Below are 23,163 nucleotides of genomic sequence, written 5' to 3' on the forward strand. Positions count from 1 at the left end.
TTTTTATTAAAATTGCGAATAGTAAATGGAATGAATGTCAAAACAACCCAGAATCCATTTATAAACATGGAATGTTCTTTTCAAAAAAATATAACAAATTATAGCTTCAGAATTTCTTGCACATAATTGACAATGTGTTTGGAATTAAGGCCATAGTAGTCAAGAAGAGCAGTTGGAGTTCCAGAACGAGGAACTCTCGGAACGGCAATATGTTTTACAATAATATTGCGTTCTTGAGACACAGCTGCACAAACAGCCTCACCAATTCCGCCTTCATAATAATGTTCCTCCACAACTAGAATTCTTCCTCCACATTCGTTAGCGTTTTTAATTATACCTTCCTTATCTATAGGCTTCACAGTAAACAAATCCAGAACCCTAACGCCAACCCCGGCTTTACTTAGTTCGTTAGCGGCGCTGATAGCTTCGTGAAGAGTGACCCCTCCACCAATAACAAGCACCTGGTCATTGTTGGACTTCTTAACAACAGTTGATTTTCCAATCTATTGTAACAAAACAACGTTCATATTAAAAAAATGTAACGTTAAAAATTTTAAAAAAGCAATATGATGCTGAACTAAGTTCAGACATGACGTGAACAATCACAGCCTTGGAACACCCACCTGGAAAACGTGATTATTTGGATAAATAACAGCTGTAACAGGACGATTAGTTCTGGTGAAAGTGATTCCTTTAGTATTAGCTGCTAGTTCAACGGCACGTTCTGTAGCAACAGCGTCAGCAGGATAGAAAACTGTGCTTCCAGGAATGGTGCGGAACATAGCGATGTCTTCCAAACCCATCTGGCTGGGTCCATCTTCGCCTATGCTAACGCCGCAATGAGACCCGACGAAATTAACATTCGTTTGAGAAATGGCGCCCATACGAATCTGGAAATGGCCGCTTAGACGATCCGTACGTGAAAAACATGGGAGGGAAATACCTGATCGTAAGCTCTAGTTAAGAAAGTGGCAAATGTAGAAACGAAGGCGACTGCGCGATCCCTGCAAGTGGCACCAATAGCAGTGCCTACAAGGTTTTGTTCCGCGATGAAACATTCGATATATCTAGTAGGATCGAATTTTTTTAACGCTTCTGAATAAGTGGAATTCTTCATGTCACCGTCAAGAGCAATCACTCTTGGGTTGTTTTGTGCGATTTTCACCAAAGCTGTGCCGTAGGCCACCCTTGTGGCGATGCTGTCTCCGATTTTGTACGAAGGTGGAGACGAAAGCTTGATGTTGGTGATGTCAACAGATGGAGCATCATCAGTGAGCGGTTTCTGCGGATGGATTTGAAGCGGTCCTGTATTTTTAACCAGAGACTTCAGATGTTGTAGAACTCTCTCCGCTTGATCTCCCAAGGGTTTTCCGTGCCAGTTCTCCAAATCCTCGATTTTGGGGAAGTTCTTGCCCTTGAAGGTCTTGGCAATAAGAGCGGTCGGCTTGCCTTTGGTGTTGGCGGCGACGTGGAAGGCCTTGACAAGTTCTTCGATGTCGTGACCGTCGACTGCCACCGCGTTGAACCCGAAAGCCTCCAAGCGCTTGCGGTAGGTGTCGATATCGTGACCTAAAGAGGTAGGTTCAGACTGGCCAAGACGGTTAACATCAAAAACGACACAAAGATTGTCGAGCTTGTAGTAACTGGCGAAGTGGATCGACTCCCAAATCGAACCCTCGGCGCTTTCGCCGTCTCCGACGAGACAGTACACCCTATAATATCAAAGATAGCGACGCAGTCCACAAGACTGTAATATTCCCCACCTGTAATTAGCTTTGTCGTAGTTTTTCCCCACGTAGGCCATTCCACAAGCAATGCCCAAACCTTGTCCAAGCGAACCGGTGCCGACGTCGATGAAATTCAAACGCGGAGTCGGATGACCTTCCAGATCCGACCCCAATTTTCGAAGATTTTGCAAATCTGCCACGGGGAAAAGACCAGCTTCAGCCCACGCAGCGTACAAAGCTGGGGCAGCGTGACCCTTGGAAAGAACGAATCTGTCGCTGGAAGGATCTTTGGGTGCGGAGACTTTGTAGCGCATCGTGTTGAAGAATAAAACGGACAAAATTTCGGCTATCGACGAGCATGATGTCGGATGTCTGCGCCAAAAAAAAACATACAACGTGGGTTTGAAATGAATTCAAGTGAACGTCGAGTGACAGTTACCCCAAGCGGAAACCGCATCACTCTTGTTTGTCGCGTTTAAATGAATAGCTAATTTTAAAATTAAATAAATGACGCGCACAGTACTCATTTAAAGTGTGTATTGTGTTTGCTCAGCTTATCATTTAAGATGTACACCTAAAAATCTGCAAATGCGTCCACGCATTTGTCCGACGAAACAATTTTATTGTTAACTCGCATTGGTTTCAAAAACGAATCTAATTTCAAATTCCTGTTCTGATAAGCTTATCTGCGTATTGTGTGTAAATACAGGATTATGTAAATATTCAACCGTTAAACATACGAATTTAAAAAACGATGTATAATGCCGACAATGGAAATTTCTGCTGGTTAAAACTGCTAAATGTTTACAAATAATCATGTATCATAAAAATTCCGATCATATTTATATTTTTAATTATCAATCACCATTACTGTGTTTATCAAAATTTTATTCTATTTACTACGTATGTTACATAACGAGGTGATAATGCGATTACCAAATGATAGGTCGCGAAAGATCAACGATAAAAATGAATTTCTTTTTCTATTTGAACTTCAACTGACTCACTGAAGGGGAAATATTTTCCACCGAGTTTATGATGAACAATACTGGTCAATTGATAATTGAAGGTGAATTATTTCAATAACAACAATCTGTCCGCAACTACATGAATCTAGAAATTAAAATGTTATGTAAAAGGTCAAAGATGTTAATTGTGTTGACGTTGTATTTGCGGTAATTATGTTGGTTTTTATATTTGTGTTAAGTTAGGTTATTAGTTTATGTTATGCCGAGGGATGTTGCTACGAAGGGGTCTTATACATACCCTGAACTGCAAGCTGCGGTGGACGTAACGCTGTGAATTCTAATTCGATTGGCAACGTCTGCCAAGACTCTGATGTCCGCCTGAGAGATTTGAGCCGGCATTTTGTAACAATTGTTTGACCGCTCAAAAGTAACTAAAGAAAAGCGTCACAACTGATCGTTTAAGTAAGAAGAGTTATCAGTATTTTTTATCGAGTGAGGCCAAAACTTATCGGTGCGTGCACAAAAACAGTCAGTAAAAATTCTTGGGTCATTGGAGAGGTTTTCAAATATGGATTCGCGCCACTTAACCGTACGCGCAAACGTACAAAAATAATGAGTATTCAATGATTTTTCCAGACTCACCCTGACTTTGCCGTTTGCGTGGAGGTGATGGAATGAATCCGGATTTTGTTAGCGATGTCCTTCAATTCTTGGACAGCTTTGGCTTCCAGTTTGTGGTATTGATTTGCCATTATGTCGGAGGACATCAGGAGAAAAAGACCGGTCTGCTGCGCTAACTCGTTCGCTTGACACCGACATACAATCAACAAGTGGTTAAATGGCAGGCGTGCACACACCTTGAGGGGCAGCCAATGCCGACAACGCTAAGCATCAAGCTACGTTACGTACATTGACGCTATTGGAAGCTGGACCAGATAACAATTACGTAATCATGCGGTACCCTAGAAGCGTGTACCCCGCTATTTCATAGAAAAGTAGAAACTCTTCCACTTTCTCCGTACATTTTTTCAGATCTCAGTATACCAAGGTGATCTTGTTTCACGTCAACATCCCAAACGTCCAAACTACATGCTACATAGCACATAGCAACAGAAAGCATGCGCATTGCACAGGCGCGATAGCGCAAATCGTCACCCAAACCAAAAACAAAAACACGTTTTTGTATTTTGGAAAATATAATGCCGTTAGTGTGTGGTAGAGGGCGCCAGATCAACTCTAAATTTGATAAGAAATAGTTATCAGTAAATTGTAATAGATTGCCCCGAGTTAAATTTATCAAATCATCATTCATTTATTGCATGATTGACGAAAAATGTTTTAAATTAGATCGTTTTATCAATATCAATGTGATATAAAACTGTAACCCCTGCAAAGATTTCTAAAATCGTAGGAATCGTTTCAATTAATAATAAGTAAACGGTCTCGACCAAAAATGTGATCAGTATAGGTACCTATGTAAATGCAAACTAAAAATGTTTCTACTTTCTAAAGGAGATCGTCCAATTAGCGCAGGTCTCGACATTATTGCACTGATTTATTAAATTTGGTCGTGAATACATTTTTTAAAAATCGTTTTTAGAGAACTAATTATTATTTATATCTAATTAATGGAATATATTAAATACTGTTGGCAAAAAAAAAATGTAAGAGCTCGTTCACCCACACTGGCAAACTTTTACATCATCCAGCGCTGTGTAGCTGGTTCTTTCCTTAACGACTATATTGGTTATATCATCTGGTGCAGCACATTATGTAATTCTAAAAGATAATTTGATGGACAATAATATAAGTGCAAGTGCTGTAAGAGAATACCCTTGAAAGATGAAGAAGTCCGTTGCTGACTCATCATTTTTAAAGACATGACACGTAGCAACCAGTAGCGTAGCAACGCCAATGCCATCACAAGCACAAGCTTTGCTTGTTGACTTTCAATTTTTTGATACACTTTTTATATACGTATAAAATAAATATACATACTCGTAATTTAAATTTTTTAATCGACTTTTTACGTGGGCGATTATAACATTGACAATTTTAAACATGCCCTCTTCAATAGAAACAACGTGAGGCTTATTTGTTTCATCGAAAAGGCAGTTTGGGTCTTGTCTCACAACTGTGCCAATTGAATAGCCTCAATTTTTCGAAATCAAATTGCTTTCGCAATATTTTTATGTCCCTAGGTTTGATCGAATAATCTGTTTTTTAAAATAGAGATCTATTTACCGTGAGCAACAAATACATTTTTTTTTCTACATAATTAAAAGCGTTTTGATTTCTTTTAATTCTTTGTGACAAGAACACAAGATTAAAGAAAAAATTATGAACTTGATTTAACTTTTGTTTTGTGGAGAGTTTGGGACCACGGAACCCCAGTGGGTACGCCACTGGCAGCAACTACCTGAAGCTGAATTCATGGTGTGCGGTTACTATGCATAATAAAAATGATAATAGACTAAAGCATACAAAATGATTGAAAATTAATTAATAGTAACAGTTACACATTTGTTTTTGTCCCGAGACATTCGAAATTCGAACATTATGTACTCTTGTAAATAATATTAAACATTTTAATAATTTTAAAATGTCATAATTTATTTTGGGGTATGCAACCCAACATACACCGATGCTTCTCATTTTATTTTGTTCCAAAATTAAACTATTTTAAATTATTGTTGATTTGATTTTTTAAAATAAATAATCTAAAATAAATGATGTAGTTTTTTATTTTGTTAAATTATTGTTTGTAAAACGTTATATTGTGTTGAAATTGTTGAACAATACATGTACCAGTAACAATGTACATCGTGTATGAAGTATTTTTCTGTGTTTGGACCATTGTTAGACGCGAAGTATAGTTGAATTTATTATTACATTAACAAAAAAAATACATATTAAAATATGTATCTGAGGAGTGGTTAATTACGAATAAAAAGTTGAAAGTGCGTCAATTAAACTGACGAAGACCAGTTGCGTATTTTAGATGAGCTTCAACAGTTGACCTTTTAATTGCCATTTCTAGTAAACATTTCGGAACGCCTAATATATAAATAAATTTTCCAAAACGGTGACATTTACAGGAAAATTTCGCCAATTAATAATTCTCTTATTTACACTAAACAGCCAATGCAGTATGAATATATATGTAAATAAACCACACGCACACACATACTCAAAATATTTGTATTGCATTGGTGGTTTGTTTAATTACAATTAGCAATTGAGCCAACAACCACCTTTAGATTTATTCGTCATCGGACAAAATTACAACGTGCTAAATACGGTGAGAAGTAATTTGTTCTGCAACTTTCGCAGAAAAGAGGTTAATCACTACTCGATTAAAAAATGATCACATGTGTTCTGCATATGAAATTATCGTTATTCGAGACCGAACAATGCTGCGAGCGCAGAACTCGACGCCAGGGGCTTTATGGTTTTCTCACAATTGTAAATATCAAAAATTGATACAGTTTTCACCGAAATAAACACACACGTGGAATTATTGTGGGAGTCGAATAACGGTTGTAATAAATAATTGTTGTTATTTGTACAAACGCGCGGTTTGCGTTGTGGTGTCATTCCTAAATGAATCCTTCCTTTTTACATTATCTGAAGATTATCATCCTAATAAAATCCCCTTCCGGTTTTGTTAACATCCATTTTTGCAGGGCGCACTTTTCGTCTCGAAAATTTTAGTTTTGTTAGACCCCGAATTCTGTGCCACCCCTGTTGAGGAGAGGGTCGATTTTCGAAAGTAAAAAAGGCGAGACTGTTCGACGTTTTATCGGAACTGGTTATCTGGATGGTTTCTTATTTCAACAGTATTTATTTATGAGCAGGTCGCATGTCGTGTTTTATGTTTTTCTGAAAATGAAAACTATAAAAAATGCCACCTTTTTTTAACGGCGCCTTTAAGCGGCGCTTAGCTGCTAGTTCGGCCTTAAATTTGAATTATGTCCAAAGTGCGTAAAGTTCTCTTTTTATGGTTCTGTAGTCATAAATAAAAGTTTATGAAAATTTATTATTGAAAAAATGCAAGTAAGCCGCCCCCGCCACTCGCCAATTGTCCGGTTAATGCGTGTTTTTTTGTGAACGAGGTGAAATGCGGAGTTTGATTGGGATTTACGCGTAATTAAGATAAGGGAAAATTGAGCCGTTTGAGCACATGGAACCCAGGAATGCCCGCCATAATCCCAGTAGCCTGTGCTATCACTATTGAGCGTTCTCTCTCCTCCCATTCCCCCCAATACTGTAATGGCGTCTTGCTAAGGCGGTGGGTGGTCGGCTGTTATGTGAATTTGACAGTGTTATATTTTGTTATAGATATCACTATCTAATGTGTTATTATCACGTAAACAACAATATTAAAAAAAATCAACAATATCGAGCCCTTGCCCTCAAGTGAGAGGAATCTCGATGCAATTAAGTTGTGACAGGTCAATTATGGTATGGCATATCTTGTTTTTCACATGTTACGACTAAAATGAGCTTTAAACCACCACGGAAATCTATTTTCTTGATCTCTGATATTAAGGTAAGTTTATCAGTTTTAACCCCCAAGCATGTCTCGTTGCTGCCGATTGTCATCATCATCAAGCATAGACTCTGACATTCATCATGCACCTTTGTAAGAATCATCTCATCATACAATTACTAACATTAAGGATTACGTAGTTTATTATGGTCAGTCGGACGTTGTCATAATGATCCCGCTTTATTTAGGCTCAATTGAGATTAAATATCGCCCTGTCAGATCCAAAGCCCACAAATCATCTGACCAGAGCCAAGTGAGTCCCACATACTTCCCTTGCCACAATAATGTGGAAAACTCCAGATCCATACTAACTCACTCACTTTTACTGAATTTATTCTAAAAGTTAATGGCGCTCGTAACGTAACGTAAATAGATCATTAAAAACTAGTTAAATTTGCAAATCACACTCTCCAAATACTCGCTTTCAGATTATTCAAATGACTTTTTATCGACAACGTTATGACACATAGGAGTTGATAGAAGCCAATTTTCATGATGGCACGAAAAGCTGATACAGTGCGTACAATTAACGTGGCCGTCGTCGGTCTGTCTGGCATGGAAAAAGACAAGGGGCATGCTGGAGTAGGAAAATCGTGTTTGTGCAATCGGTTCATGAGGTCCCACGCCGATGATTACAACGTCGACCACATTTCTGTTTTGAGTCAGGTAATTGACCAGCAAACTTAACCTCACACTCGCCCTAATTCCTCGATATGTTAGACCGATTTCAGCGGCCGTGTCGTCAATAACGATCATTTTTTATATTGGGGGGAAGTGATCAAAACATCAGAGGAAGGGATCGACTACCAATTCAGCGTCATTGAACAAACAGAATTTATAGACGACGCGTCTTTTCAGCCGTTCAAAGGTAACTTGCAGTCTTGTTCAGAGCAGCTTGACCAGCGTTGATTCTAGGCGGGAAGATGGAGCCTTATATCAAGAGGTGTGCAGCGACCAAGATAACGTCGGCCGAGAAACTGATGTACATTTGCAAAAATCAGCTAGGTATAGAGAAAGAATACGAACAAAAGGTTTTACCTGACGGGAAGCTAAATATCGACGGTTTTATCTGTGTTTTCGATGTCAGTATTGTGCCAAGCAGATCTTTAGAAAAACAAGTAGAAATAGTCGCGGCAATATTAAATAATTTAGTTAAAACAAAGAAACCGATAGTATTTGTCACCACTAAAAACGACGACGCAAACGAGCTGTTCGTGAGGGAAGCCGACAAGCTGCTCCAGAGGAAAGAATACAAAGGTGCTATACCGTTAGTTGAAACTTCGGCGCACGACAACGTCAACGTAGATTTAGCGTTTATGTTATTGGCACAAATAATTGATAGAAGTAAAGTTAGATCTAAGGTAATATCGTACGCCGAGGCCGCGCGGGCCAGAAAGGAATTGATGGACGTGGCTAGTGAGGCTTTCATGAGGCTGATCCGGCTGCACGTGACCGACTGTCGGGCGCTGTGGTCGCACACCGTTAAAAAATTGAATTCGCACAAAGAGTGGATTTATTTTGTTCAGTTGTTTGGTTTAGACGGAACTCAGAGATTATTCAGGCGGCACATCAAGAAACTCAAAGACGAGCAGCTCGCCAAGCGAATTGCACACTACATGGAGATGTTGCCGGATGTGTTACACGAACTAGTCCCTGACATCAATACTTTAACTGATAGGTAAAATTTCGATTCGATCGCGACTCGAGCACGTTTTCATTTTTGTTTTTTTTTCTATTCAAGCGACTGGCCATCTATCCAGCAGTACCTGAAAACGCACCCAGATTTCTCTCAGTATTTTTACGAATGCCCGGAAGACATGCCATGGACCGAGTGCGAGCTGGAGTCTGATAACGAGGAAACACGAATTCCGTTCGACGTCCTGGAAATAAGCGACGCCGAAACTGTTTTCAAAAACCACATTAACGTTTTGCAGCAGGAGCAGAAGCGATTAGAGTATGACATTACAGTACTAGGTGTTTGGGGGCTTGGTTGTTGGTTTTTGTTTTATATACTCATTTAACTATAACAAGTTTGTTATTATTATTAAATTTAAGACGTAACATTACATTTACTAATAGCTATTTTCTTTTTGTTCGCTCATTAACAAAGGATGCCAAAGAGGTGAGGTGGATTGGTGCACTTACTAATTCGTTAGTCACGAATTTCGCGATTTGTTACAGGTGGAAGAAACAGTTCAAGCAATTACTCGAAGATACCGGATATGTGACTCCTGGCAAACATTTGTCGGAAGTTAGGGTGTTATTTATGGGACGAGAGTGTTTCGAGGCCTTGTCTGAGCACGACTGCCAGCAGATTTATGACGCGCATCAAAGAGAACTCATAGAAAACGCCAAGCACAATTTTCAGGTAACCATCGAGCCGCATTTCACAATAAAATATGTGGCTAAAAGATGCCGCTCGCTTTTTTTCGCGTCACATCGATACCATTGAATTTGGAACAAAAAGTGCAAAAATCAAAGGTTGAACACTTTTGGAACATAAATCCGAAGTTTTTTAAGCGCCTTACTCTCGTGTCAAAAATGGATTACTCCCTAGAATTCGAACTTTTAGGGAAATAACGTTTTTCATGTTGTGTGTAACTAGAATTTTCAAAAGTTATTTTGAATGCCTAAGGTTGGTTACTTTGAATTGAGAGATTAAATCCAAATAAATATACTCAATTTCATATAAATGTGCATCTAAGCAAGCCATGAAAATCTGATTTTCAGTTGGTAGTAAAGCTAAAGCTAGTGACTTTAACTTTCAAAGTTGCTTGCTCTGCGCGAACCCGATTTGATTAATTTTTTAGTTTTTGTCCATTTTAACATTGCTGATTTCAAAAGCAATGTTACGTCTTTTTACTGATTGAATTAAAGTAATTCTTATTTGTTTTTGTCTTTGTATTTTTACCAAGTAAAGATTTATTGGACATGACCTTCATAAATGTGACTTTTGTAATGTAACTAAATTAAAGGTGCTTTTACAAATGCACAGCTCACTTGATGAACATTTATATGAAATCAATTATATGCGCCCAATAACCAACATTGATTGTGAAATGAAAAATCATCTATCACTTAGCGAGAAATTAGTCATTTGCAATTAATTTGCTGTCTTACATTTTTGGGATATCTTTTGTTTGTCACCAGAAACCACATAGCCTCCAACCTAACCAAATTTATGGCAACCTAGTAACGAACATCCCTAAATCCTAGGGAGTAATCCATTTTTGACACGAGAGTACCGAGTTAAATTTTGAATAAAAGGCCTTCGAAAATGGAATGAATAACATGGCACCTTACGACAAGTGTTTCGCGGGCACATAAAAATTGAAATTGTGCAGTAGAAAACCATTGATTTTATGACAAAAAACTACTGTATCGATAGAAAATGACCTAAGGAATTCGCTGGTGTGCTTAATTATCAGCCTTACCGGACATTCCAAAGAGAAAAATTGCAAAAACTAAGAATAAACAGCTATTAAGGCGGAAGTGTCAGCCATTGTTCAGACGACCACGTGACTCACCACCAATGCTAACGCAACGCGATCAACTCTTGAGTCAAAACAAGATCCGATTAAAAATATCAACTTATATATTTAATGATTATTTTTTTATAAATCGATACAAATAAATCGGAAATAATTTATCATAAAACTTTGATTGTATCATTGTAGAAAAATTTTGATTGTACGAATTTAGAAATCAGTTGCTGTATTGACTAGAAACTGAGACGCCGGACTACTTTAAACAAATTTTCGAGTTTTGTGTTGAACTAATCTTACGTTACGTTCTAAACCGGAAGTTGTTTGTTGTTTTTTCAATTTATCACCGAGAGGTAACAAGGTCAAACATGTTTTACCCTACCAGCGATTGTTTTCTAAAACTCACTTGTATGTATCACTTCAGGAACTCCTTTTGGAGCACGCCGACTTATTCTACCACTTCAAAAGTATCGCACCAACCGGAACAATAACCCAAGATGATATTAAAGAGATTACTGATGTACTGCAGGATGATTTTAGGTGAGTACTTTGCGAATCGTTTTATCGGTATTTACAATGTTTTATCTATAGATATAAGATGTTGGATCGTTTGGATCAAGATCGAAAAGTTATGCTATTTCAACACTTAGGTTTCATTCACTGTCCCATTAGAGAGCATTGTCCAGCATTTCCAAATTGTATGGACGCCCTTATAGAGAGAATTTTAGCAACAAAAGTTCACAGGTACTTTGTGCGAAATTGGCATTTAGCGGTCGTTTGAAATATGAAATTGTAGACCCTCTTCTTGGAACCACAGTAACCAGTGGTTAATAAGTTCAGACAATAATCAGCTTCATCTACTCATTCTTGGGGCGGATAACTTGGCTGAGAATTTGGCAGCTAAAATTAGAGTAGGTGTTTAAGGGTTGTTGACCGGTGTGTAACTTGATGAGTTTGCAGGCCCAGTGTGAGGACGATGAGTACGAAATAGACTGTCAGTTTTACAGTTTGGATTATAGAATTATAAACGGGGATGTCAGTTTGCCTCATAACTCGTTCAGAACCGCAGATTTTGTACCGCACGGAAGTTTTTGTGTGTATTCTAACGCCGAATCGTTCGAATATATACGGGAAAGTTTAGAAAAGACATTGTTATCTAATTTAGAACAAGAAGACAAACTGCCATTCCAAGGCTTACCAATTGTTTTAATGTTTTTACAAGACTCATATATTGAAGAAAAAGATGTGATAAAATTAAGAGAAGAAGGCCAAAGTTTAGCTGATAGGTACACTTTCGACTTACTTGACAGAATTTTATTACATCTTTTGAACAGTTTACAGTGTCCTTTCATGGATGTTTGTCTCGACCAAATTACTGAAGAACAATTAGTTTCTGACGCGTTACACCAACTTGTGCAGAGCATCCATCACAGGGCCGGTTTTTTAAATATTTATCAATCCGTTATTGAATGTGTCGAACCCGATATTAGGTTGTTTTTCACAAATCTCTCCATTTTCTTTATTAACATCTTGTTTTCAGAATTATCATGTGTACTTTCTGTGGCGATTCATATTCAATAGAAAACGTTTTAGCGCCACTTTTATCACACCAATGCTGCTTTTTATCGGCAGAAAGAAGTATTATCTTAGAGACATTTTTGGGCGATTCTAAAAGAAAAGTAGAAGTAATAGTTTCATCATTCCATGGAGCGAACGCATTCCGCGATGAACTCGTTCACGGTTTCATATTAGTCTATTCCACAAAAAGAAAGGCTTCTTTGGCCACACTAAAGTACGTACACGTGAACACTCTCTCAAAAGATTCTTGTAATTGCCCGTTTTAGTGCATTCTCGATGAACATTCCTAATCTACCAATACAAATTTTGGCAGTGACTGATTCCGGCGGAGCAAATGCGTTTTTCAACAATGATTTGAGTCATTTGTTGATTACCGAGGGAAACGCCACAGCTGATAGACTCCATGCGCATTTCATGACGTCATCATCGTCAAGTCAACAGAAAAGTGAGATGATTTTACGGTGTGGATCAGTTTGCTGATTTAATTATATATTCCAGCTGCATTTTTTACACCATTTTTTAAAGAAGTCTGGGAAAAGAAACCGGAAATAGAACAAGCCTTCCATATGGAGGAGCCGTCGGGTTTGGACGACAGCGGTGAAGGAACTCTTGAACACCCTAGATCTCAACGCCACGGACATCCACTGCCTCCTCCTAGGCACGAGAGCTATCAATTAAAACTAAATGATGGGTACTAATCTCATTGTTATTGAACGATCACGTTATCTCACGTTACTTGTTTTTGTTTACTTTTGTAGTCGGTGTGTTTTGATTTAAATATGTCACTTTTTAATTGTAGGAGTGGCAGCGAAAACTATGAATTAAATGGGCCTGACGAAAGGCTCAGTTCGAGTGATCATAGTGATAAATATTCTCACATTTATATGTACGGAAACGAAAACGGTGATATAACATCGAAGAAACGCTTGTTACATCAAGGTAGTAAATTGTTTGATTTTTTACTGTGTTATTGTGGTGTGCAGGCTTCCAGGTTTATCCACCTCCGACTACCCCTCCAGAACCAGCTCCGCCCGATCATTCGTTAATTTCGAGAATTCCCAAACGGGGTCCAATGTTGTCCGCGTCACAGACGAGTTTAGACGAAATTACATGTAAGTATTGTGTTAGGATTTGAAACAAATAAGTATTTTGTAATCAATTCATGCAGCTGACATTAGTGGATCAAGAGAGTCACTAGCAACTCATGATTCAGGTGATTTGTTGATGTGTGGACGTGTGAATTAGTGTAATTCGTGTGTTGTGGTGGTAACACTGATTTGATTTGTTTGACAGATGGGGAAGGTGATCAACCGGTCTCGATTTCTGGCAGCGCATGGAATAATTACGGTCAACACGCATTCACTACGGGACGAAGACATGTTACGGTGTCTGAATCAAGACCAAAAGGAATCTCACAAACGTTAAAAGTATAGGTTTAACAGGAGATGGTAAAATCTGAGTATATTGTATTCTGTTATTAGCAACCAGGAAAGCTGAACTTGAAAAATTATTCTGTTGTGACGGAAGCTATAGCGAGGATGAACGTAAGTGGCAAAGATATTCGCAATACTAATTTTGGAAATGCTCCATTAGCCACACCAGAGGTAGTTGATTTAGGATGTGAATATGCGCAGGTTAAAGATATGGTTCACAACATGTACCCACCAGATGCTGAATACATGTACACTCTGGTACAGGACGCTGTCAGCGGAAAATCTAAGTTGAGACAACGCCGGGAGAAAGGTCAACCATGTAAGTTAAATTAAGCAATACGCTTTCATTTTGTAATAATTTTTTTAGCTTATTCTGATACAGATAGTGAATGGAGTAGTCTTGAACGAAGACAGCGAGCGAGCGAAGTCTATTCCAAAGTCAATAGAAAATCCGGCACCCACAAAAGACAGCGCAAAAAGCGCACAGCCATTCCAGTACAGCCGCCTCGAGTCCCCCAACTTGGCGGTTTTACCCTACCATCAGTGCATTCAACTCCTCATGTAGAATTAGATGCTGACAAAACCAATGGTGAGGTCTTAGTACTGTCAGGGAGCGCGCGTGCAGTGTTAACTCCACATGAAAGACATTTTAATGTCACCATATATTTTTTACTATTTAAAATTGTCTTTCATGTGGTTGGTATTTGCACGATGTTGTCACAAGATGTTCGCAAGTGTTCAGAAATCATGTGTATACCGGTACGTTTTTAGTTGGAAGTGAATCAAATTCCGATTCATCCGAAGGAAGTGATGCCGAACAAGCGAGAACGGGGACAACTGATAGCCGCAATAGATTTTCCCAAAAGCGATCTTTTAGCTTAAAGAAACGCGTGCCTGTGTCGGAATTGCATAACACTCACAATTTAAATATTCAGTTACATTCTCCAGATTTATTTTCTATAAAGCCCAATTCTTATGGTATACACGATGACGAATCTAGTTTGGACGTCTCATCGCCTAGAGACAATAATTCACCAATGGTAGTATCTGATAAAATTTTTAATACTTGATAAGTACGTGTTTTATTAACAGTTTGGAGTTTTACCTAAAATGAAGGAATCCGATCGAGAGAAACTTCTCAGAAAAAGGGAGAAGCAGAAAGCCAAAGACGATTCAAAACTAGAAAAGCAACGCAGACTGAAAGAAGAGAAATTGAGAAAAGTCGCCGATAAAGAAAAAGAAAGGGACAAAAAGAAACAACAGAAAATTAAACAGAAAGCTGTGTCGCTGACCACAGCGCCATCCAAATTGTCTGATTTCATCCAAGTAAGTGTTGGCTGGTCCTTCGAACCGGATCGGGTTTTACAAAAAAATAAAATAAATGTCTATTGTAGAATGAAAATAATTACATACCAATTTTCTTGGAAAAATGTGTCAAATTTATCGAGAGTGAGGGGTTAGAATCTGAAGGTATATATAGAGTGCCAGGTAACAGAGCACACGTTGATCTGTTATTCCAGAAATTTGATGAAGGTATAGATTTTGTTTTAGATTTAGAATATGACTGTATTAATATTTTACTTGTCAGATTCGAATGTTGACATACACGAACTGGATATACCGGTAAATGCGGTGGCCACTGCTTTAAAAGATTTTGTGTCAAAAAGATTGCCACCTTTGTTTGAAGAAGAAGTGATGTCGGAATTAGAGGAAATTGCAGGTAGATAGTTGAATGAACTGTGGTGACTCTACATTGTGAATGTGTATTTTAAAGTTCCAGGGACAAGAATTAAGCCAATGGCGACGACAACGGGAAATGTTGAGGTTAAAACGGATAGAAGTTGTCGATTGCTTGCGTTGCGTAGTATGCTGGAGAAGTTACCTAAAGTTAATTTCCAAGTGTTAAAGTTTGTGTTTCAACATTTCGTCAAGTAGGTTTGTGATAGGTTTGATAAACGTATTTGATTGATTGTTTTAGGGTGGCGGAGAATTCCAAGTTGAATAATATGGACAGTAAAAATCTGGCAATATGTTGGTGGCCAACGTTATTACCCATAGAATTCAGCGATATGGGAAGGTTTGAACAGATGAGGCCATACTTGGAAGATATTGTACAAACAATGATAAATCAATACCCATTCCTGTTTTGTGGCAAAGAGGCTTTTGTAATGGTTTAGTAATATAATAACATGCCAAAAACGCACAATTCGCTGTAGTAATTTGATTTTCTGGCATTCCATCATTTGTTGTTATATTTGGAGAGGCCTTGATTTTGTAATTAATGTATCGCAGTAGAGACGTGTCAAAAAATTATTTTAAGATGTTACTCGTACATTTAGAATTTACAATGACTTAAATTTTTGATCCAAAGATGTTAATAATTACTGTGTGATACCTTATTAATAATTTTTGTGACACCAGTGGTGATTTGTATTTTTACAATTATTGTAGAACGTTTCATTAAAAGGTAGTCGTATGAAAAATTTTATAAAATTAGTATGTGAGGAATTGAGAAAGTGCTTGTGTGTAAGCCTTCATTTAATTATCTGTGTTTAATGTAATTCCCCACATTCAGTTATTAATGTCTTTTCTAGGGTAGTAAGTGTTACATCCGTTCAAAAATTTGTTGCCCTCCTAATATCAACGAGATTGTGGCAATGGCTACTGTGTCCATTACTCAGATAATATTAATGTTCCTATTATCATTGTATTATTTTTATGATAGTATTGAACTTGTATTATACAGTAACTTGGGTATTGAGAAGTTAAAACAGCTTTACTAATAATGACTATAATTGGATTAGTACAATATAAATATTGTCCAGAATGAGTGTGTAATTGAGTCTGACATTCGTGTGAGGCGCTGCATGACAAATTGGGGTGTGCCAAGCTAATTTCTAGTCTGGATGTTGATGGCCTATGCCACCCTGCACTTGAATATTATTTTATTATTTTTTTTAATTATTTAGCTAATCTCATCAAAGTGATATTTTACGTTGTAATTTATGAAGTATTTTATTTGATATTTTTAATTACTTGTACGTTATGTCTATGCAATATGAAGTATTGTGCAATTCATGAAAAAAATGTTTGTATACAATAGGAATTGAACAACAGATCAGTTCTGGCTTCAGACTTTGGTCAGACTGAACATAGTTTTAAGCTTTTATTCGCTTAACGGCTTGTGGGTCTTGGTGTTGTATATATCGTTCACCAATTACTTTGTTTTTGCATTAACTAAGACCCACGAATTGTGAAAATATGTTTCTTAGGCTCTAAATAATTTCAATGTACCATATGTGGATATATCGTAGATTATGTTTTTTGGGCTGTCTCATGCAGTAATGGCCCCATTAAGGGTTAAAACTGTTTTTGTAACGAAAGATTTGTATCAATATTTATCAACTGCCTAATAATAATTGTATGCTAGAATAAATGTTTTTTATTATCGTAAAGCAAATTTCAATTCTTATTTCCGAGGCGCACAAACCAATAATTCTTAATTTTGCGGTTTGAATAAATCTAGAATCTACGCTACTGGTCTAACTTTCGTTTTCTCGTTCCCAACTGTGCAATTTTTTTCTGTTATGTTGGTGCTCTGGGTTTTTGACTTTTAACCATTTGCCACTTGTAAATATTATTGTTTTAGATTTGTTTATGTAAAATACCTAATAATTATGTGCATAATGTGTGGCAAAGGCTAGGGGTGTTTAGTTTCGAATTACCGCATAACATAAGTAAGCAAATTACTAATGTAGAGGTTATATAGGAGGTTATGACATGCTCGAATAATTACCTACATTTTCCCGGAAACGCATTAGATTGCTTGTTTGTGATTTGTCCCAATTATTTTTGTTCAAAGCAACGTGATAATCAATTTTTCAACACTGTTCTGATTTAAGTAAGAATGCTGTGTTGCTGTTTTTAGTCTTCAACAATGGAAGTGAGCAGTCAACACCTTGCGAATGAATATACTGAAGTATACCGAAGACTGCCCTTGAAACTACAATTTGCCTATGGTGTAGGGCACGTTTTAAATGATGTCTGTGCTTCAATGTGGTTTACTTATTTGCTAGTATATTTTCATTTGGTTCTGGAATTTAGTAATTGGGAAGCTGGGTTTTTGCTTCTTGTTGGTCAGGTAAATACTTTTTTTTTTAAATATGAAGCTGCAGGTTAAAGTTACAGATAGCTGATGGTCTGTCTACTCCATTTGTTGGTTTTCATTCAGATCAGTCGGATAATTTTTGGCTGTGTAGATATGGCAGAAGAAAAACTTGGCATTTAATTGGCACAATTTGTGTATTAATGACCTTTCCTTTTATATTTGCTCCTTGCATAAACTGCACACACAGTCACAAATGGGCCCAAATGTTTTACTATTGTGTCTTTATAGTGATATTTCAATTTGGGTGGGCCTCAGTGCAGATTTCTCATTTATCATTGATACCAGAATTAACTCCCAATGAACATGATCGCACAAAATTAACTGCCATCAGGTAAAAAAAAACGAAAAAAAAAACTATATTATTCAGAATCAGTGGCATCGCGGTAGGCGTTGGAAATTCAAATTTACGTTGGCAGCAAGACCCTTGCTAATAATACCCTAGTTTCAATGCTGTTGGTAACCTTCGCTTTTAATTTGGCCTTGATATTATCAATGGAATCGTTTTGTGTTTATTTTCTTGTCATAATATTTGGAATTTCTTTCTTTCATTTATGAAAAGTGTATTATTTTTCTGGGGGTATCTCTGCTGTGGGCGAAAACAATGTCAAAATTATGTAACGCATAACCTCAGAATAAAGTAATGACGGTTTCACATGTTTGGAAATTTTTTTGACATAACATAAAGCTCGCTTTAGAGAATCAACACCTACCGCGATGCCACTTATTCTGAATTATACTATAGACACTGGTAATTTTTTTGTCAGATATTGCTTCACTGTATTATCAAATTTGTTGGTTTATGGAATAACTTGGGCTATATTACACATAAATAGTGGAGGAGAACAGTCAAAAATTGGGCCGGATGATGCTGATAAATTTCAGCATGTGGTTTGGATAGGTTTATCTTTAGGTATTGTTTCTTCATTGATATTTCACATTTTTATAAAAGAGGAGGGTGCTTTTGGCACCAACAATGTAAGAGGTACTCAGCTGAGAACACCAGTTATTGATCTTCTACTCTCACCAGAAGTGTATCAGGTAAAATATTTTTTATCAATTTAAAATGAATATTTTATGATTGAGTAAATGAAACAAAAAAAAAACAGTATCTACTCGTTAAAAAAGAATAATTTGCATGGAAAGGTACACGATTTATTTTTGTTCAGCCTTGAAAGATTTGTAACGACAATTTTAATGTAACTAGGTTGCTGTGGTTTACATGTCTACGAGGTTATTCGTAAATTTAACTCAGGTTTTCATTCCGCTGTATTTGCATGAAACGCTGGATATGGCCGCCAGTGCCTTGGCTCTAATACCGTTGATAATGTTCATAGGAAGCTTTATGACATCTATGATAATAGAAAAATTAAATCGTTATTTAGGCCGTAAGGTTAGTTATTTAAAAAAAAAATCGCTTCTGAAAAACTAATTTCGCTGTCGTTGAAGCTGTCGTATGTTTTTGGAGTTTTATTGGGAGTGTCAGCCTGTCTCTGGATTAAATTGGGCTCAGGGGACCAGTTCAAATCATTTGAAATCCACATAATCGCAGTTTTGATTGGTAACTTCCCAATCAGTAAATAGAAATCGATGAAAACACAATTTTCAGGTGCTTGCGGTTCCATTATCCTCGTAACAAGCCTTGGGATAACGGCCGATCTTATTGGTGATAAAACAGATAGTGGCGCATTTGTGTATGGCATAATGAGCTTCACTGATAAATTGGCGAATGGTATCGCTGTAGTGATCATACAAGACTTGTAAGTTTGGTAATTTTATTAATTTTGAGCCAGGAAGCTGTTAGTGACGAGCGATTCAAAACAAACCGAGAAAGATGCAAAGAACAGATCGTTTGTCCGCGCGAAGCTATACAGGGTGTTTTCGAAGTTGAGGCGTTCCTTTTAGCATATGATAGTATGCGTTGTTCTAAAAAGTTTTAGGCAAAATTACCTTAGTAAAATGTGTACGACAATGAAGATACAATAAGTTAATTTGCGTTGAATTGTTATAAATTTGAATTGACAAAAAAAATCAAATGAGAATGGACGTTAATCAAAAATACTGTCAGTTATCTAATTAGTGGAAATGGCTTATCATTGCCAAAATAATGAGCTCACAGATATGTTGCTAATGTATCCGCAATGTTATCAGAGAGTTCGTAAAGCGATTTTCGGAAGGTCACCATCCTGGGCCACGTCAGTTATTAATTTAGTACGGCGGGGAAATACACAGGACCGGACTCAAAATTTTAGAAAACGATTAAAATATACAATTAATTATCTCCGTTAATACAAACATTTTACTAAGAAGATTTGGCTAAAATTCTCAAGAATAATGTATAGTACCTCCTGTTACAAGGAACGCCTCAACTTCGAAAACACCCTGTGTACCGAAAATTTCGCATCACAAAAAAAATCAGCTATTTAAATCTTACGTTTTTACACGAGTGGTGAATTCACAATCGACTCTTCAACGCTTACTACGAGGTGAAATTAAAAAAAAGTTATACGGGTTTTATGACACTTGAGGAGTTGGTTGGGGCACGACGAACGCAGTGAGGAGAACGAGTGTCGCAGTAATATACTATTTTTTCTACTTTGGTCGCATTGATTTCATAAAAACTAAAAAATCTAATTATGAAATAATCTAGGGACTTTTGTGTTATGAGTTACTGTGACATTTCTGTGAAATTAATGTCAAATGTTTTAATTGTTAACAGGAGCTCGCTGGAGATGCCGGACGCCGGCCAGCGTGCTATTATTACAACAATACCAACGTAATACAAAAAAAAAACAAAACAAAAATCGTTTCACAAAAAGTCCCTTTGTAACACTGCTTTTAGTTTCACAAAATGCTCTTTATGATACCAAAGTAGAAAAAAGTTTTTACGTAACCGATAGTACCGGTCAAATTTGACATTTAAAAAACAAAAAAAATGGAAAATGGAGTTTATTGAATATATCGAAAAAAGCTATGGACAAAAGTGATTCATTTATTTGAACAACAAAAACAATATTCCGAAATTGAATTTCAATTTCCAAATCGGTAGTTGTTTTTGTTTTTTCCCAGTAATAATTAAGTATCATTTGTTGCAGCAATTTAGAAATATTTTTGAGCGTATCGTTCAGCGTTAATGACAGCTGTTTTATAGCATTCAAATGTGGGGAAATTTTAATCTTGCGATGTTATTATTTCAGGCATAAAGATCCTTCAAATAAAGGGTTTTACAGGGACGTACTGACTTACGTTTGTGGAGGATCTGCAATTTTAGGTGCACTGGCTGTGATATCATTCTTAAAAAAAGTGAGAGTAGGTTGGTATCTACATTTTAGTTTCATATAAATGCTATTTTAGTAATTTACAGACAATTTAGGATATGATAATGTCCCAAATTACAACAGTATTAATTCCGACGTACACCCAGTTCTTACCGAAGATATACAACCCTCTCTTATATCTTAAAAAAGTGCAATTTTTTTGATACATAATTTTATTTATTAACAAAAATATATTTTTATAAAGAACCCCTATTTTCAAATGCATATATAGATAATTTGAATAAAACGTATTAATCACAGATTTTGCTTGTTTCCATTTCTATCAACCGTACTTTCACTCATGTTTGATTTTCCAATTGCAAGTGTAACAATCATAACAATTACTAGTTTTACCACAACCAAAATTTGCGATTTCACTGCAATTCTTGGGAAAAGAATGAATTTTTAGGGCGCGTACGCACTACGCGAGCCGAGCCTGTAATGTTCGTCGAAAAATTGGTGTAACGAACACGCCGCAAGCTTCCGGCGATCCGTCTGCGAGCCGAGCACGCCACGAATTGAAGATTCTTGGGAAAAATGATCCACATTGATGGGTTTTAAAAGAAGTCCAAATTAGAACGGCGAATAGGTACCTTTGTGTTCGTCACAAAAACCACAGCGAACGGATCGGTCCAAACTGTTCGCGAGGTGGTCGTAGCGTGCTCGTTCAAACAAGACGAACCCCAATTGAATGCTAATCAATGACAAACCCGTTATACAGGTGATTCACGAAGTCCTTCATGTACCCCCACAAGAAGAAGTCGCACAGAAATTCTCTGGGCTCGAGGAGCACACCCGCACGATTCACCACACTCAACACAACACCTATGTATTCACTATTCGAAAATAAAAGTGCCATTTTCACAAAATTTTAACTTAAATCACAGAATCAACACGAAACACCTGCCCCTTGGAGTGGCATAAAAGTAACTAAAAATTTAATTCTCTTATGTCATGTCCACCTCGCCGCAGAGCGAAAAAACTTTATTCTAAAAACACAATGTTTTGAGCTGATTTTACAATAATATATTAAAAAAAGCGTTTCATAAGGAAGTTTTTCTTTCATAAGTCCCAGTTTATAAAACAAGTCGTGACTTTTACAAAGGATTCATGAAACGGGTTTTTTTTATACTATTTTTTCTAATTTGCACCTTTTCAGCCGTTTTTAAATCAAAACTAAGAATTTTAAAATGGTCGGGATTTTATGATGGTTGGTAAAAAATTGAAACACTTGTCGACATTTAGGATGTTCGCGCGTATTTCCTGACGCAGTACCAACATGATAACCGTAAATTGTACTATCACTATTATACATACAGTGGTTTTTTTAAGACTGGCCATAGGGCTCCCACAGCAAAAAATGGGTTCAATGGGCGGAACTTTTACTACACCTGAATTCAACTCATCCTATACAATAACTGACAGCAATTTGGTTCGAATCGGCGACAAAAAATTTTTGGAAAAAAACCATGTTCCCCCCTTCTATCTAATTTTCACTTCGGAAAATCATTTAAACGCCCATAGCTCCCTTGTTACGCAACATATGGCAATGAATTTTGCACCGTTGGATTGCTCTTGTCAAGGCGCTTCTTCTGAGCCGAAAAAAATTTAAGTACCTGGATTTTTCCGTTTTAGAGAAATTCGCAAAAAACCAAAAAATTCATATTTTTGGCTCCCACAGCAAAAAATGGGTTCAATGGGCGGAACTTTTACTACACCTGAATTCAACTCATCCTATACAATAACTGACAGCAATTTGGTTCGAATCGGCGCCAAAAAATTTTTGGAAAAAAACCATGTACTCCCCCCTTCTATCTAATTTTCACTTCGGAAAATCATTTAAACGCCCATTGCTCCCTTGTTAAGCAACATATGGCAATGAATTTTGCACCGTTGGATTGCTCTTGTCAAGGCGCTTCTTCTGAGCCGAAAAAAATT

The 23,163-nt window shown here is 37.0% G+C and overlaps 3 protein-coding genes across 13 annotated transcripts; 2 read left to right on the plus strand and 1 right to left on the minus strand.

Annotated features, from left to right (window-relative positions):
* Window positions 1-44: 44 nt before the first annotated feature.
* On the minus strand, window positions 45-11,263 carry LOC138140202 (transketolase-like protein 2). Of its 3 annotated transcripts, none has more exons than XM_069061025.1 (5): window positions 11,139-11,263; window positions 1,764-2,099; window positions 944-1,712; window positions 624-890; window positions 45-503 (listed from the first exon to the last, which is right to left on the minus strand). In XM_069061025.1, exons 2-5 carry the CDS (start codon window positions 2,039-2,041, stop codon window positions 99-101), a joined length of 1,719 nt encoding a protein of 572 aa, XP_068917126.1. In that variant the 5' UTR covers window positions 2,042-2,099; window positions 11,139-11,263; the 3' UTR covers window positions 45-98. The 3 variants fall into 3 exon arrangements, with proteins under 3 accessions (XP_068917126.1, XP_068917124.1, XP_068917125.1); XM_069061023.1 differs by lacking the exon at window positions 11,139-11,263 and adding an exon at window positions 3,338-3,474; XM_069061024.1 differs by lacking the exon at window positions 11,139-11,263 and adding an exon at window positions 2,994-3,235.
* RhoGAPp190 (Rho GTPase-activating protein 190) lies at window positions 3,497-17,179 on the plus strand. Of its 8 annotated transcripts, none has more exons than XM_069061003.1 (28): window positions 3,497-7,247; window positions 7,676-7,913; window positions 7,968-8,115; window positions 8,163-8,925; window positions 8,989-9,201; window positions 9,358-9,369; window positions 9,429-9,615; window positions 11,157-11,272; window positions 11,324-11,476; window positions 11,529-11,643; window positions 11,693-12,018; window positions 12,067-12,222; window positions 12,273-12,524; window positions 12,577-12,755; window positions 12,809-13,001; window positions 13,110-13,249; window positions 13,294-13,422; window positions 13,479-13,523; window positions 13,604-13,737; window positions 13,792-13,854; window positions 13,945-14,062; window positions 14,111-14,332; window positions 14,515-14,783; window positions 14,836-15,069; window positions 15,138-15,276; window positions 15,332-15,463; window positions 15,518-15,674; window positions 15,722-17,179. In XM_069061003.1, the coding sequence occupies exons 2-28, from the start codon at window positions 7,740-7,742 to the stop codon at window positions 15,918-15,920; spliced, it is 4,968 nt and encodes a 1,655-aa protein (XP_068917104.1). In that variant the 5' UTR covers window positions 3,497-7,247; window positions 7,676-7,739; the 3' UTR covers window positions 15,921-17,179. The 8 variants fall into 8 exon arrangements, with proteins under 8 accessions (XP_068917104.1, XP_068917107.1, XP_068917106.1 ...); XM_069061006.1 differs by having other exon boundaries at window positions 14,126-14,332; XM_069061005.1 differs by having other exon boundaries at window positions 13,945-14,053.
* A 142-nt stretch (window positions 17,180-17,321) lies between these two features.
* On the plus strand, window positions 17,322-21,487 carry LOC138140206 (major facilitator superfamily domain-containing protein 12-like). 2 transcript variants are annotated; one of them, XM_069061032.1, is made up of 9 exons: window positions 17,322-17,480; window positions 17,672-17,884; window positions 17,932-18,242; window positions 18,676-18,949; window positions 19,116-19,301; window positions 19,358-19,469; window positions 19,518-19,668; window positions 21,106-21,221; window positions 21,263-21,487. In XM_069061032.1, the coding sequence occupies exons 2-9, from the start codon at window positions 17,681-17,683 to the stop codon at window positions 21,286-21,288; spliced, it is 1,380 nt and encodes a 459-aa protein (XP_068917133.1). In that variant the 5' UTR covers window positions 17,322-17,480; window positions 17,672-17,680; the 3' UTR covers window positions 21,289-21,487. The 2 variants fall into 2 exon arrangements, with proteins under 2 accessions (XP_068917133.1, XP_068917132.1); XM_069061031.1 differs by having other exon boundaries at window positions 21,273-21,487.
* Window positions 21,488-23,163: the final 1,676 nt, after the last annotated feature.

The sequence above is a fragment of the Tenebrio molitor genome, chromosome X (assembly GCF_963966145.1).
Source record: "Tenebrio molitor chromosome X, icTenMoli1.1, whole genome shotgun sequence".
Taxonomy (NCBI): Eukaryota; Metazoa; Arthropoda; class Insecta; order Coleoptera; family Tenebrionidae; genus Tenebrio; species Tenebrio molitor.